General features: G+C 38.1%; 1 protein-coding gene and 1 pseudogene across 6 annotated transcripts in view; one reads left to right on the top strand and one right to left on the bottom strand.

Moving 5' to 3' along the window:
- ZNF106 (zinc finger protein 106) overlaps positions 1-14,338 on the bottom strand; it is a 61,823-nt gene that overhangs the window by 36,380 nt on the left and 11,105 nt on the right. For all 6 annotated transcript variants that reach the window (XM_029950947.1, XM_029950944.1, XM_029950946.1 and 3 more), the window contains exons 2-3: positions 6,951-7,036; positions 1,754-1,815 (exon numbers count right to left, since the gene is read on the bottom strand). In XM_029950947.1, the coding sequence (XP_029806807.1) occupies positions 1,754-1,815; positions 6,951-7,004 (116 nt within the window). In that variant the 5' untranslated portion in view covers positions 7,005-7,036. The remainder of the gene's footprint in view (positions 1-1,753; positions 1,816-6,950; positions 7,037-14,338) is intronic.
- LOC115301223 lies at positions 11,540-12,128 on the top strand (annotated as a pseudogene).

Here is a 14,338-nt window from a genome sequence, read left to right on the forward strand (position 1 = left end):
TTTGCCTTCTCCCTTATAATTCATTACAGGCCAGGAAGCCATATAAAACTTGTTAGCACTGTATCTAAGATACGAATAAAGAAAAGCACTAACGTGTATCCCTCTAAAAAAATGAGTTTGGATGCTAAGTTGACATTTTTATTGTCAGTGTGGAGGCTTCTAAATGCCTTCTCCTTGATTATTTGACTATGCTCCAAATAAATGGAAATGATACACACAAAATCTCCAAAGCACAGTTAAGTTGATGGGTAGGAGTAGAGGAAAAAAGTTACTGAACAATAAATACATGGCAGGTAGTTCAGTTATGTAAGACAAAACCCATATATATCTACATATAAATATAAATCTATGCAGAGACACAGAGACAGATTTGGGTAAGATATACACCAAACTGAGGACTCTCTTGCAAAAAGGGAATAGAATTGGGGGCAGGGTAGGGAGTGATATAGGGGTGAGAGGACTTCTATCTTTTTTACTTTTTACAATTCTGCATTGACTATGAACATGAATCCTAATAAAAAAAAATTTTTTTTTAATATTTTAAATATCTGATTAGTGGATGTGTGAACAAAACAGGGCTTATTAGCCTCAGAATCAAATTGGCTTCTCTCTTAAGGACTAGATTTACTGACCTCATATGTTTTGTTTGATTTATAATATAGTCAGGTAGCAGGTAAATAGCCCAGAAAAAGGTAAATTCCAAAAGGAAGTCTGCTAGAAATGGAATGAGGTAATTAGGATAATCCATATTTAGAGAATCAGAGGTTGACTATATTTCATAGGTTTCCAATGATAATGAGTTAAAGATTATATGTATTCAAGGTATTATGATAACAATTCTCCACATTAAATCTGAATGAAAACCTTTTGTATATTGCTGTTAAGACCTAATCTTCACACAGCAAGAATGGAGACCATGGAAAAACTCCACTAATATGCTCAACAGATGGTGAAAGTTTACTACCATATTAATTTGCCCACACAATCAAAAACCATATTACTTAAAATACAAATAACTTCGACTTAGGGTGGCATCATGATCAAAGCATGTATCTATTATTCATGCAATAAGATGAAACTAATAAAAAATAAAGATAAAATTAGTATTTCTCAGTTTCCTAATCTTTCCCTATTCCATACTGTCCCCAAACCTCAAATTCAAATAAGGGAAAAACATCGAAAAAGAATCACAGAGGGGAGGGGGAAGACATAGAATATACACATATGCTATATTTAATTTTTTTAAAGTGCTTATTAGATTTTTTTCTTTAAAAGTCTTAAGTTTTGCATCATAAAGCACCATTCTTAAGTATTCAAAATTTATACCCTCATTTTATATACCCTAATGTGATTTGCTGCCTTTGGACTTCTCAGACTATCCCAGCAACTCTAAAGGTTTATGGCATGTAATAATTTGTAACATGGCTGAGGCAATTAACACGAAATGTCTTAGTTTCAAGACTGGTGGGTCTGGATGAGAAAATTTACTGCTGAGGATCAGCTCATCCCCATCCACCTTTGTTGAAATCTGCTTGTTAGAGCTGCTGTGAATTCTACACATTCTAGATACACAAAGACTTATCCTATTTGAAAGCCAAAAAGACTACTGTACTCAGTAATAATTCGAAAATGTAGTTGTGTCATAGAATAATATTCAGTTACGGAAGCTTACTAAGAAATAAGCCTGCAGGCACCCTCAGCACCCACAGCTCCCCCGACATTCCCAAGGTGTGGAAGACAGCCGTTCCCATACCTGCCCTTCAGGTTCTCAAGCTCCCTGTGATGCAACATGCTCCGCATGTGTTCGTCCATCTCCTTCAAAATTAAAGAAAGCAGATTAAACTAAGGGGGGTTGCTTTGGGGGGAAAAAAACTCCTCTGTTTTTATTCATTCAACAACTAGGGCTCAAGTTCCTTGTGTCATCAGTGTTTGTCGTGGTTACTCTTCTCAATTCAATAGTGAAACCAGTTTCTCATAATTCTTCAACTGTGTTTTGGGCATATTTCATTCTTAAATAAAGAATTGTTAAGAAAAACCTAATTAAATGGCTTTCCTAAAAGGTTAGAAGGTATATTGTCTTTAGGGGGGCAAAAGATTTAAGAATAAACTATGTGGGTTAAATTCTATCCCAAAATAAAGAAAGTAACTTTTAACTAAAGTTATTTAAAAAAGAAAAAAAAATCTCTGAAATCATTTAATTTCTCAGCTCTTTGGCTACTTTTCTCCAGACTTCCTCTCCCTACTCACATGATAGTTTCTTAAGACTGAATTTACAGGGGCGCCTGGGTGGCTCAGTCTGTTAAGCGTCCGAGTTTGGCTCAGGTCATGATCTCACAGTTCGTGGGTTTGAGCCCCACATCAGGCTCTGTGCTGACAGCTAGCTCAGAGCCTGGAGCCTGCTTCAGATTCTGTATCTCACTCTCTCTCTGACCCTCCCCTGCTTGCACTGTCTCTATCTCTCAAAAATAAAATAAAAAACATTAAAAAAATTTTTAAAAAAGTGCTAATTACAGAGGTGCCAGGGTGGCTCAGTTGGTTAAGTGTCCAACTTAGGCTCAGGTCATGATCTCATGGTTTGTGGGTTTGAACCCCACATCGGGCTCTGTGCTGACAGCTCAGAGCCTAGAATCTGCTTCAGATTCTGTCTCCCTCTCTCTCTCTGCCCCTCCCCCACTCATGCTAAATAAACATTTAAAAAATTAAATAAAAAAAGAATAAATTACAGCTGTTACTCAAGTCTTGGCCAGGGCTTGGCATACGGTTGTCAATATTTGCTGCATGAAGAGACGGATATATCAATTCTAGGTAGAAGTTATGGATATAATAGAACTTCTCTGTGGTTGATTAGGAAGTTTTTAAAAACTGCTTTGAACAGAGCGGCTCAATCATGCTTTTATCTCACTGCCCACTCTCTCCCAACTGATTTGCTTGGTTCTGATGAAATGTTTGAAAATGTACTAGGTTCTCCCCTCCTCCATCCCATTCTTAGTGGGAAGAAAACAAAATCTGTAGAAAGAGCTTCCACCTAAAAACATGTGCGCACACACCTCCAAAAACTCAAAAAAGCTGTAAATGTCTAGCCTTTTGTCATGTGCAAGTGTACACAGGCAGTACGCCATAATTAAAGAATGGCTGTTGCCGTGTATAATAAAAGGGCTACTGTAATTGTTGAGTATTACTACTAACTGTGCCCTGTGTTTAAGTGGCTCAAACATTTCTCCACATGAACTGCATAACACTGCTAACAAAATATTTTTAATTTCATAAGGATACAAGCATACACAGAAGTTAACTCATTTATTCACCAAATATTTGTCACTGCTTATTATATGCCAAGTACAGAGTTAGGCATGGAAGGGATAAATATGAAAATATTCAGTCTTGCCCTCCAGAGTCCTAGAAAAGCAAGAGGTCAAACTAGGACTCAGATTCTGACATATTTGACACCAAAGCACTATAACCATCAGTGGTGTAACCAGCATTGAGATTTCTCATTATATACAATTCATCCGTCAAAAAGAGTACAACTCAATAACCTATTCTTACTTTAAGTTATCTACTACATGTAACAAACAGGGATGTGATCCAAAACACATCCCTTAAATGACAATTTTATTGAAGATGACCATCATTTCCCTCCTATCTCTGCAAAGGCTTCACTTGGAGGATAGCTTTACACATGATACCCTTCTACCTACAACTGACTGGCTACTAACTAGAATGAACACATGCAGAGCTGGAAGCTGAGTCTAGTTGGTGACATAATAAAGAATGAAAAAAAATCCATGAACAATACACAACACCTACTCAAGTCCCTATGTATCCTTTTGTTCAGTTTTTCCTTATATGAGATTAACATGTGCCAAATCCTCTTTTCTTGGGCTAAATTTAAGTTCCTCTGTTTCTTGCAATTATTCATGACCAAAACAATATTCAAGACCAAAACAATATTCAATGACATAGATTATCCTCGCCGATATAAAAATTAATTCTGTATTCTATTTCTGTTATAAAAATGTTACCATTCAAAACTTGTTTTAACAGGACTTCTGATTATCTAAAACACTTTGCACATCTTTTCCTAAATTTACATCTGAAATTCTCTCCCATCCTGCTCCAAGGAATGAATGCAAACAGTATGACAACTGAACTTTCAAAAGAACTAGAGAAGATCCACAGGCATGGGATTAAAGTAATAGCCTTAAATGATTCTTGCTCAGTTATCAAGCTTCTTCTATTTAGTCTTCTATATTAATAGTATTATGTTTTTTAAAGGAGAGGGAGGAAGGAAATTTTTTTTAAAAATTTGGCAGTTGAACAAATTTAGAAAACATTAAACACAACCAATTTTTTTTTTTTAGTATTTCTTAACTCTGAGGCTTCTCAGCCTTTCATAAATTAATGAGAACCAGAATGCACAGAGACACAGTATATATACAACTTCTCATATTTACGCATCTTTAGGTTCTTTCTCTTCACAGTATATTTCGAGAAATCAGGGTTATGCTAGTCTGGGAGATTAGAGGAAAGCACTCCTTCGACATAAATTGTTCATAATCTATCTAAAACTATCAGAATTATTTCTTTCAACTAACCCATCCTAATTTCTTAGACCACATTAATCTTTATCTTTTTTTAATGTTTACTTGTTTATTTTTGAGAGAGAGTAAAAGAGAGAAAGAGAACACATGTGAGTGCAGGGAGGGGCAAAGAGAAAGGGAGATAGAATCCCAAGCAGACTCTGCACTGTCAGGACAGAGCCTGAGATGGAGCTTGAACCCACGAACCTCATTATCACAACCTGAGCCAAAATCAAAAGTTGGAGACTCAAATGACTAAGCCACCCAGGCACCGCAAGACCACATTAATCTTAACACTTAAATCACGCCATTACTTTGCTTGAAAATCTATAATTGGCAGGGCACCTAGATGGCTCAGTCAATTAAGGGTTCAACTTTGGCTCAGGTCAGGATCTCATGGTTCGTGAGTTCGAGCCCCACATCCGGCTGTTAGCACAGAGCCGGCTTCGGAAATTCTGTCTCCCCTCCCTTTACCCCCGCCCCCACCACCACTCACATTCACTCACTCTCTCGCAAAAACAAACATTAAAAAAAAAACAACTATAATCGGCATTTCCTAAGGCAGGAGTAGGTAATCAATCCCAGCTCTTAATTTAACTTCATTATGACCCATGGAAAAATATGAAGAGATAAAAACGTTTTAAACCAGAGTAGAAGAAATGTCAAAAGACTTAAAATGGAAAAATTATGAGATATCACAAGATAGGGGTCCTACACCATGAAAGTCGGAAACCACACCTCTGAGTATCTGCATATCCCTCTCACATCTTCTCTATTTCCCATCTCCCTCGAATCTGAAAGGAGCCATAAGGAATTTTTATTTATTACAAATTTGCATAAACCCGGGTCAAAAAATTTTAAAGCTAGAAAAACAGTTCTTTTACTTTTGTAAAAAACATCAGCCATATTATTGAACATAATTTTAGAATCTCAACTAGGTGCCTGGGTGGCTCAGTCGGTTAAGTGGCAAGACTCCTGATTTCAGCTTAGGTCATGATCTCATGGGTTCTTGAGTCCAAGCCCCAGATGGGGCTCCATGTGCTGGCAGCATGGAGTCTGCTTGGGATTCTCCCACTCACATTTTTTTCTAAGTCAATAAACTTAAAAAAATATTAATAAATAAATAAAATCTTAACTGATTTTTCCATCACTAACAGAAATCCTAAATAGGAAAAGAAAAAAAAATTCTTCACCCCAGCCTACTGGATGGATCATAATCACATCCCTCAGCCTGGCATTCAACATGGTTTATAACTATCTGTGTTTAAATTACAAATGATATTGTAGTCCCACTATTCCCAAAATAAAACTGTTTTAATCAGATAAGCCTCCTTACAGACTCCTACAACTGTTATACTCTATTCTCCCTCTGTATTTTTGTACATGTTGTTATTCCACCTAAAATACCTCTTTTATTTCTCTAAACCATCTTCCTCCCAAATATCTTTCTAGGTTCACTTAAACTTCCCTGGCTAACTTAGCGCATGATAATCTTCCCAGTTCTCTGAATTTTCGGTGACAATCCAGATCATCTTAAAAGCTTAGAGGGGTGCCTGGGTGGCTCAGTTGGTTAAGCGTCCAACTTCAGCTCCAGTCATGATCTTGCAGTTCTTGAGTTTGAGCCCAGTGTCAGGCTCTGTGCTGACAGCTTGGAACCTGGAGCCTGCTTCAGATTCTGTGTCTCCCTCTCTCTCTGCCCCTCCCCTGCTCATGCTCGCTCTCTCTCTCTCTCTCTCTCTCAAAAATAGACAGACATTAAAAAAGAATAAAAAATAAAAAGATTAGAGAAAAACTTATCTGTATTTAAGCTAGCAGCACTACTTTAAAACCAAACGATAAAGGCAAGAAAAAGCAAAAGTAAGAAAAATTGCAGCCAATTTCTCTAAGGTACAAATAAGTTCTTTTCAGGTCTAAAGATGTTTTTCTCTGAGCAACACTCCCACCTTGTGGACATCTAGGATATTGTTAACACCATTTCCACTGTGCTACACTTTTCACAAGCGTGGGCAGAAACAGAATGTGGGTATGGACAGCAAATACCCTATCCTTAGCCCATCAGTAATAGTATAACCTAAAATACACTGAATTTTAAGGTATTTTCTCTACAACTGGTTACTGACTAAATTAGTAACTATTAATTGATTTTTGAGCATCCTCAAATTCTGGGTAGAGATTTAATAATGTAGTTATTGGCTTTATGAGGCAATAAAAAAGAAACCAGTGGAATATAACTATGGTTTAGGAAACAAGGACAAATAAGATGCCATTAAAAGCTATCACCAATCTACAATTCCACATGATGTCTCTGGAAAAAAAAAAAAAAAGGATCAGTCATTAAAAACCTCAGATTCTCCCTCTTCTATTTATTACCTTTTTTGAGCTGTACACAATGTGGCACAATATGCATTTTCGTTCTCGTACCATAGTGACCAGATCTGAAGCACTCAACGTCACACCTGCAAAGAGGAAGTAATAATTAGTAACCTTTTTCTTCCCAGATGTCTTTTTAGATTCACCTTAACATAGCTAAAAATACAAGACTTGCATCTCCCTTACCTCCACCCTGCTCTTCCCAGTCTTCCCTCCCTGATAAATGAAAATGCAAATTTTGGAAGTCATCCTTGATCCCTCTTTCTCACCCCATATCCACCCTCATCAGCAAATCCTGCCAGTCCCACCCTGCAATGTATCCCAAATCCACCCCCGCCTCACTATTTAGAACGTCGGTCACCTCACATGGCACTAGCCTACTGACTTGACTCTCTAGTTTCACTCTTGTCCTCTTTAAAATCTATTCTCAAAACAGGAGCCAAAGATCTTCACAACAGGATTTTTTTTTAAATTTAAGTCAGATCATCTAATTCCTCTGCACAAAATCTTCCAAGAGATTCCCATCTCACTCACAGGACATCCAGTAGCTCACCATGGGCCACAGAATCTGCTTCTCTCAATCTGACTCCATGCCCCATCACACTGCCCTTCTTGCTAGTCCTTGATCACACTGGGGATTCTCCTACCTTCAAATTTCTGTATTTCCTTTGTCTCTGCCTGGAATATGCTTCCTAAAAATGTCTGTATAGTTCTCATAGCTCATTCTCTCAAGTATCTAAAATGTTGCTTCATCAGGGAGGCCTTCCCTGATCTATACAATGCTATATCCTTTTCTCCCCATTCCTTCTAACCTATTAACCTGCTTGTTTTATTTATTTTTTTTTTTTTGCTGCAAAAAGCTTTATTGTTTCCATTCGGTCCATCCCTGGGGAGAGGGCTCCATGGCAGTTAAAAAGCCTAGAGGCTGTAGAGAGAGGCTCAGGCAGAAGCCTGACACCAGGGAGATGCCAGAGAGTCCCTCAGAGGGCTCTAGAGGTTCTCAGTCATGCTTTGGGGTAAATACCTGCCCTGCCCTGCCTGGGGACCAGCCAGCTTGCAGAGGTTTGTCAGGTGGTTGCCCATCTTCTCGATGGTTTCACCTGCTCATCTAGGACATGGCTCTCCAAGAAATCACAGAGATGAGGGTCTGCATTGGCAAAACCCAAGGCATGAAGATACAAAAGGGCCTGGTTCAGTTTCTTCTCCAGGACCACAGGGTCTCCCCTAGTGTCCAAGGTTTCATCCTCTAGCACTAGCATATCTTTCTCCTGTGTCCCTTCAAAGATGCCCTACATGAGAATTTAAGTTCATTCCCCAAGCAGCACTGTTTTTCCTTCTATACACAAAACACCAGGCTCTAATAGACATATCTGCTTCCTTGCCTGGGTCCATTCCTTAGGGACCTTAAAATTGTGAGGTATTAAAGTTATAAACTATCCTAATTTAATCTATAACTACTAGACAACATGGTGGAAGGACCAGTAAGGAAGAGGCCTATAGTTCTTTATTTCTCCTGGTCACTCAGCAGTTTCCTTGCTATTGCAACCCACTTGATACTACTCCTGAAAATCTGAAATAATTCATTCAATAAGGGGCACTTGGGTAGCTCGGTTAAGTGTCTGACTCTTGATTTCGGCTCAGGCCATGATCCCAGAATCTTGGGATCGAGTCCCACACTAGGCTCCATACTGAGGGTGGAGCCTGTGTAAGATTTCCTCTCTACCCCAGGGCCACCCCACCCCCTTTGCCCAGCTCCCCTGCTAGCACACACTCTCACTCTAAAATAAAATGACTTAAAAAAAACAAAAACACTAAAATAAGATTACAGGGTAAAATTTTGGCCATTTGAGAAAGCTGAATGTCAACTACCTATTACAACAAAGAAACAGACCTTTACGGATAAGTACAGTATCATTCATGCTTCTAGTACTTCTATCTCTTAGATCTCAAAATTAACATAAATTACTCTGGTGTTCAGTATCAATACATCATTATTCTTGTAATTCCCTTATATCTTAATGTTTACTTCAACTTTAATTAGTTTATATGCAGTATCTTTTTTCATTCAACAAGCATTTATTGAGCACCAAACACTGTTCTAAGAGTTGGGGAAACAATGATAAAGGAACTATGTCCAAAAAATTTTTTTAAGATTTTAAGTAATCCCTACACCCAGCGTGGGGCTCGAGCTCATAATGTTGAGATCTAGAATCGCACACTCTACTGACTGAGGCAGCCCAGTGTCCCTGTCCAGAAGTGTTTTTAATGTTGCTTCAAGTTATCAATCATCAAAGCAAAAAAGAACAAAAAACTTAGAAGCAACAAAGTCAATGAAAAAGTTTGACTTCCTGGCACAAGCAACAGTAGCTATTGTGGTGCTTCTATATATTTAGTCAAGTGAGAACTAAGCACTAAAAGAAACTATGCTTCTATTTATTAAGCCAAAGGCATCAACTCCTTAGTAAATGGAGAAAGAAATAAAGTCATGTAATAAAATATTCCTGTGCAGCCACTCTGGAAAACAGTATGCAGGTTCCTCAAAAAATTAAAAATAAAACTACCCTATGACCTAGCCATTGGACTACTAGGAATTTATCCAAAGGATATAAAAGTGCTGATTCAAAGGTACACATGAACCCCAATGTTTACAGCATTATCAACAATAGCCCAAATATCCACTGACTGATAAATGGATAAAGAAGACATGGTGTGTGTGTATACATACATTATATGTGTGTATGTATATTATATGTACATGTATGTATATATGCATATATACATACACATATGTATATGTATATGTGTGTATACATATATATATACATATAATGGACTACGACTCGGCAATGAAAAAGATGAAATCTTGCCCTTTCCAACAACATGTATTGAGCTAGAGGGGATTATGTTAAGTGAAATAAGTTAGAGAAAAGACAGGTATCATATGATTTCACCAATATGTGGAATTTGAGAGACATGTCAGATGAACATAAGGGAAGGGAAGGAAAAAGAAGATAAAAACAGAGAGGGAGGCAAACTATAAGAGACTCTTAAATACAGAGAACAAACTGAGGGTTGCTGGAAGGGAAGAGGGGGGATGGGCTACATGGGTGATGGGCATTAAGGAGGGCACTTGTTGGGATAAGCACTGGGTGTCACATGTAAGAGATGAAGCACTAAATTCTACTCCTGAAACCAATACTACACTATATGTTAACTAATTTGGATTTAAATAAATAAAAATAAAATAATATTTTCTATCAACCTTTTAACCCAAGTCTCCCTTTTTTATTTATTTTTCCTTAAACAAGCTCCATGTTTCCAGTCTGCGTGAATTAAGTAAATTCATTTTCATGTCTGTAAAAAAAATTAAAAAGTATAACTGCTAGCAAAGCATTTAATCAATAAGGAAGACCTAGTACTTAAGCACTAAATTGATAAGAATTCCATCCAAAGACAAAGGAGCTTTAATTTCTATATCCTTAATCTGGGTTAATATATGATTTTCATTAAGCCTTCTGAAATACTCAAATTAGCTCACAGCTTTCTAGATAAGAACCACTGCTCTCTTTTTATTTTTTTAATGTTTTATTTATTTTTGAGAGAGAGAGAGACAGAGTGAGCAGGGGAGACTCAGAGAGAGAAGGAGACACAGAATCCAAAGACAGACTCCAGGTTCTGAGCTGGCTGTCAGCATAAAGCCTGACATGGGCTCGAACCCACGAACCACGAGATCATGACCTGAGCTGAAGCCGACCACTCAGCCAACTGAGCCACCCAGGTGCCCCACCACTGCTCTCTTTCAAGGTCTTATGGATTAGAAGTCAAGGAAATAGAAACCACCCAATTCTGCAATCTCAAAGTGCTTGAGAGGTTACATTATACAAGTATACATAAACAATTCAACTACCGCCATTCTCACTTTAACCCCCTTGAGTTTTCCTGCCGTATCACTTAAAAATAACCCCTATGAAATCTTTTCAATTTCTCCCCAACAACTATGAGAAATATCTGTGCTATTTCTTTGTCATAATACCTTAAAAGTGCTATAACAAATACCTTTTCTCAACATTCTAATTACTATTCTGTCAATACAATTACCATGCCTGTGGACAAAAACCATAGTATTGATTCTTTTCCTTCGGATTCCTGTATTTAGTCATCAAGTCCTAACAGATTTCATCTTTGCTATTTATTCTTCACTGTGATAAACCTGTAAGACTTCTCAGGTCTATCTATTCTCCCTTCATGCACCTGCTCCACCCATTAAAGATTCCTGCCTTGGCTCCTGGTCCCAATATATAAAGAAGTTCTAAACCTAAACAGTAAAAAAGAATCATCCACATAGCTTATTAATAAAAAGAAACAAACCTGTGTAGGCAGAGTAGAATTATTGCATTGGAATCTCCAGAGACTCCATTTTGTACTTCATTATGTTCTCCTCACCCTTATACAAGGATAGTCACTCAAAAGTGACTTAAATAGTCACAAGCCATTGCAGTACATTGGGCTCCATAGAGACAGCGCCAGGGCAAGTGAGAGCCAGACAGGCAGTGGGCAACTCCGTGCCTCGCTGAGGAAAATAATTAAACATGGGCAAAGGAGATCCTAAGAAGCCGAGAGGCAAAATGTCATCATATGCATTCTTCCTGCAAACTTGCCTGGGAGCACAGGCAGCAGCACCCAGATGCTTCAGTCAACTTCTCAGAGTTTTCGAAAAAGTGCCCATTGAGGCAGAAGACCAGGTCCGCTAAAAGCAAAAGGAAAGTTTGAAGACAAGGCAAAGGCAGATATGCCCTTTATGAAAGAGAAATGAAAACTTATATCCCCCTTAAAGGGGAAACATTAAAAAGAAGTTCAAGGATCCCAAAGTACCCAAGAGGCCTCCTTCGGCCTTTTTGTTTTGTTCTGAGTATCGCCCAAAATTCAAAGGAGAACATGCTGGCCTATCCATTGGTGATATAGCAAAGAAACTGGGAGAGATGTGGAGTAACACCACTGCTGATGACAAGCAGCCTTATGAAAAGAAAGCTGAAGGAAAAATATGAAAAGGATATTGCTGCATACCGAGCTAAAGGAAAGCCTGATGCGGCAAAAAAGGGAGTCGTCAAGGCTGAAAAAAGCAAGAAAAAGAAGGAAGAGGAGGAGGATAAGTAAGATAAAGAAGATGATGATAAATAAGTTGGTTCTAGTGCAGTTTTTTTCTTGTCTATAAAGCATTTAACCCCCTTGTACACAACTCACTCCTTTTAAAGAAAAAAATTGAAATGTAAGGCTGTGTAAGAATTGTTTTTAAACTGTACAGTCTTTTTTTGTGTGTAGTTCACACACTACCGAATCTGTATTTTTAAAAATAATTTTTTTACGTTTATAATTGAGACAGAAACAGAGCATGAGTGGGGGAGGGGCACAGAGAGCGGGAGACACAGAATCTGAAACAGGCCCCAGGCTCTGAGCTGTCAGCACAGCGCCCAACGCAGGACTCGAACCCACGAACCGTGAGATCATGACCTGAGCCAAAGTCGACGCTTAACCGACTGAGCCACCCAAGCGCCCCCTGAATATGTCTTTAGATAGCCCTGTCCCAGTGGTGTTTTCAGTAGCCACTAAACTTGCCTGATACAGTGTGGGGATTGTAAACTAGTGTGGAAATTTAAAGGAGGTTCTTGTTGGTACACAGCACTAATTAGTTATATATGGGGATGGGAGTTTGTTCATCTTCAGTTGCCTCTGATGCAACTTATACAAAATAATTGCTCTTCTGTTAACTGAATACCACTCTATAATTGCAAAAAAAAAAAAAAAAGTTGTAGCTGTTATATTGACATTCTGAATGCTTCTAATACAATTTTTTAATTAAAAAAAAGTGACTTAAATAGGGTAGAAAGACAAATTTCCAAGTAACCACTATATCACAACTCTGTATTCCATCTCAAATATCAATTTTATAGTATTTCTCTAAATATTTATTATGTAACTCAAGGCTGGAACACTGTTTAGTGTCAAAGAACTTTATTTTCAACACTGTCACATGATCTCATTTTACTGCTCAAACAACCTGCAATGCAAGTAAGTATAGGCTGTTTGATGGTAGGTTATGTCTGATCTCCCTCACCTTCCCATGAGGATGGGATCCTTTAATAAACCTCCTAAGATTCACTACAATAAACTCAGTAGTTCTTAAGATATTTGAACTCGGACCTAATTAAAGCCAACTCAGACTCTACAGGACAATAATACACTGTGAAACAGTGAAGAAACAAAAGCTTAGGGGTGCCTGGCTGGCTTAGTCAAAGACACATGTGACTCTTGATCTTGGGGTAGTGAATTTGAGGCCCATATTGGGTGTACCTAAATAAATAAAAACTTAAAAAAAAAACGAAAAGAAAAAGCTTAAGTTTGGTTTGTTGAGGTGGGAGGAGAGGTACTCAGATTAGAATCCCTTTTCTGAATTCCACAGGTAACTCTGTGCCTCCACTTCAACCCTGACAGAAAAACTAATGGATTTCTGATGAGCAAAACAGAGTAACACAGAGTTAGTGCTCAGTGACAGATTTTTGCCACTACCCCTAAGTTGCCCAGAAGGTTAGAGAGCAAAGATATGACAGGCACTTCTGGGAGGCACTCTGGGAGGTCCTCACTTTGCTCAGTGGGCCTCCCAAGAAAGTTCCAAGGCTCCTAGCTAAGGAAGAAGTGAGCTGATAAAGGTCGGGAAGTATTTTTTTTAATCACATCAACCTATAAGTACAATTTTCAAAGGCTTATTCTGGGTAGCTGTCATATTTGCTAGTTCCAAGTTCTGGCTGGCTCCTGATTCCCAAGGCGAGTGAATGGTGGCTTCCTGGATCCAATATCTTTGAGCATAACTTTATAAACCTTTTTACTCACTACTATTCCTATTTTTTGTATTATCTGCCCTACCACAACACTTACCAAGAGCAACTAACCATTCTTTATAAATAAGCATAGGGCTAACATGTGACTTTGTGTTAGTCACAGAACAATCTGAGACTCAGAAAAGCCATTAAAATTTGTGCCCCCCTCAAGTAAAGCTTGCCCTTCACCAGGCAAGGAAATGCAAAGGGTGCACTACAGATCCCTTAACTCAGAACCACCATCAGGTTCCAATTCTTCACTCAATGCTGGAAGTTGGCAAGCTTTTATATATTTTAGAAGGAAAAGTAACTGAGAAAGAAACTAGGGTAACACCAATCTTAATGAGGTAATAAAATACTAGCATGTTATCATCATGTAACAGAGTAGATCATAAGCCCCAAGACAGGTTATGTGAACTCTTGTTTTAAAAGTATATCTAGGCAACTTGTTGTATTTATTTAGTAATTTAAAAATTTTTTATTCCTGTATTCAATCTTTTATAGATAGTAAAATTT

This window comes from Suricata suricatta, chromosome 9 (genome assembly GCF_006229205.1).
Source record: "Suricata suricatta isolate VVHF042 chromosome 9, meerkat_22Aug2017_6uvM2_HiC, whole genome shotgun sequence".
Taxonomy (NCBI): domain Eukaryota; kingdom Metazoa; phylum Chordata; class Mammalia; order Carnivora; family Herpestidae; genus Suricata; species Suricata suricatta.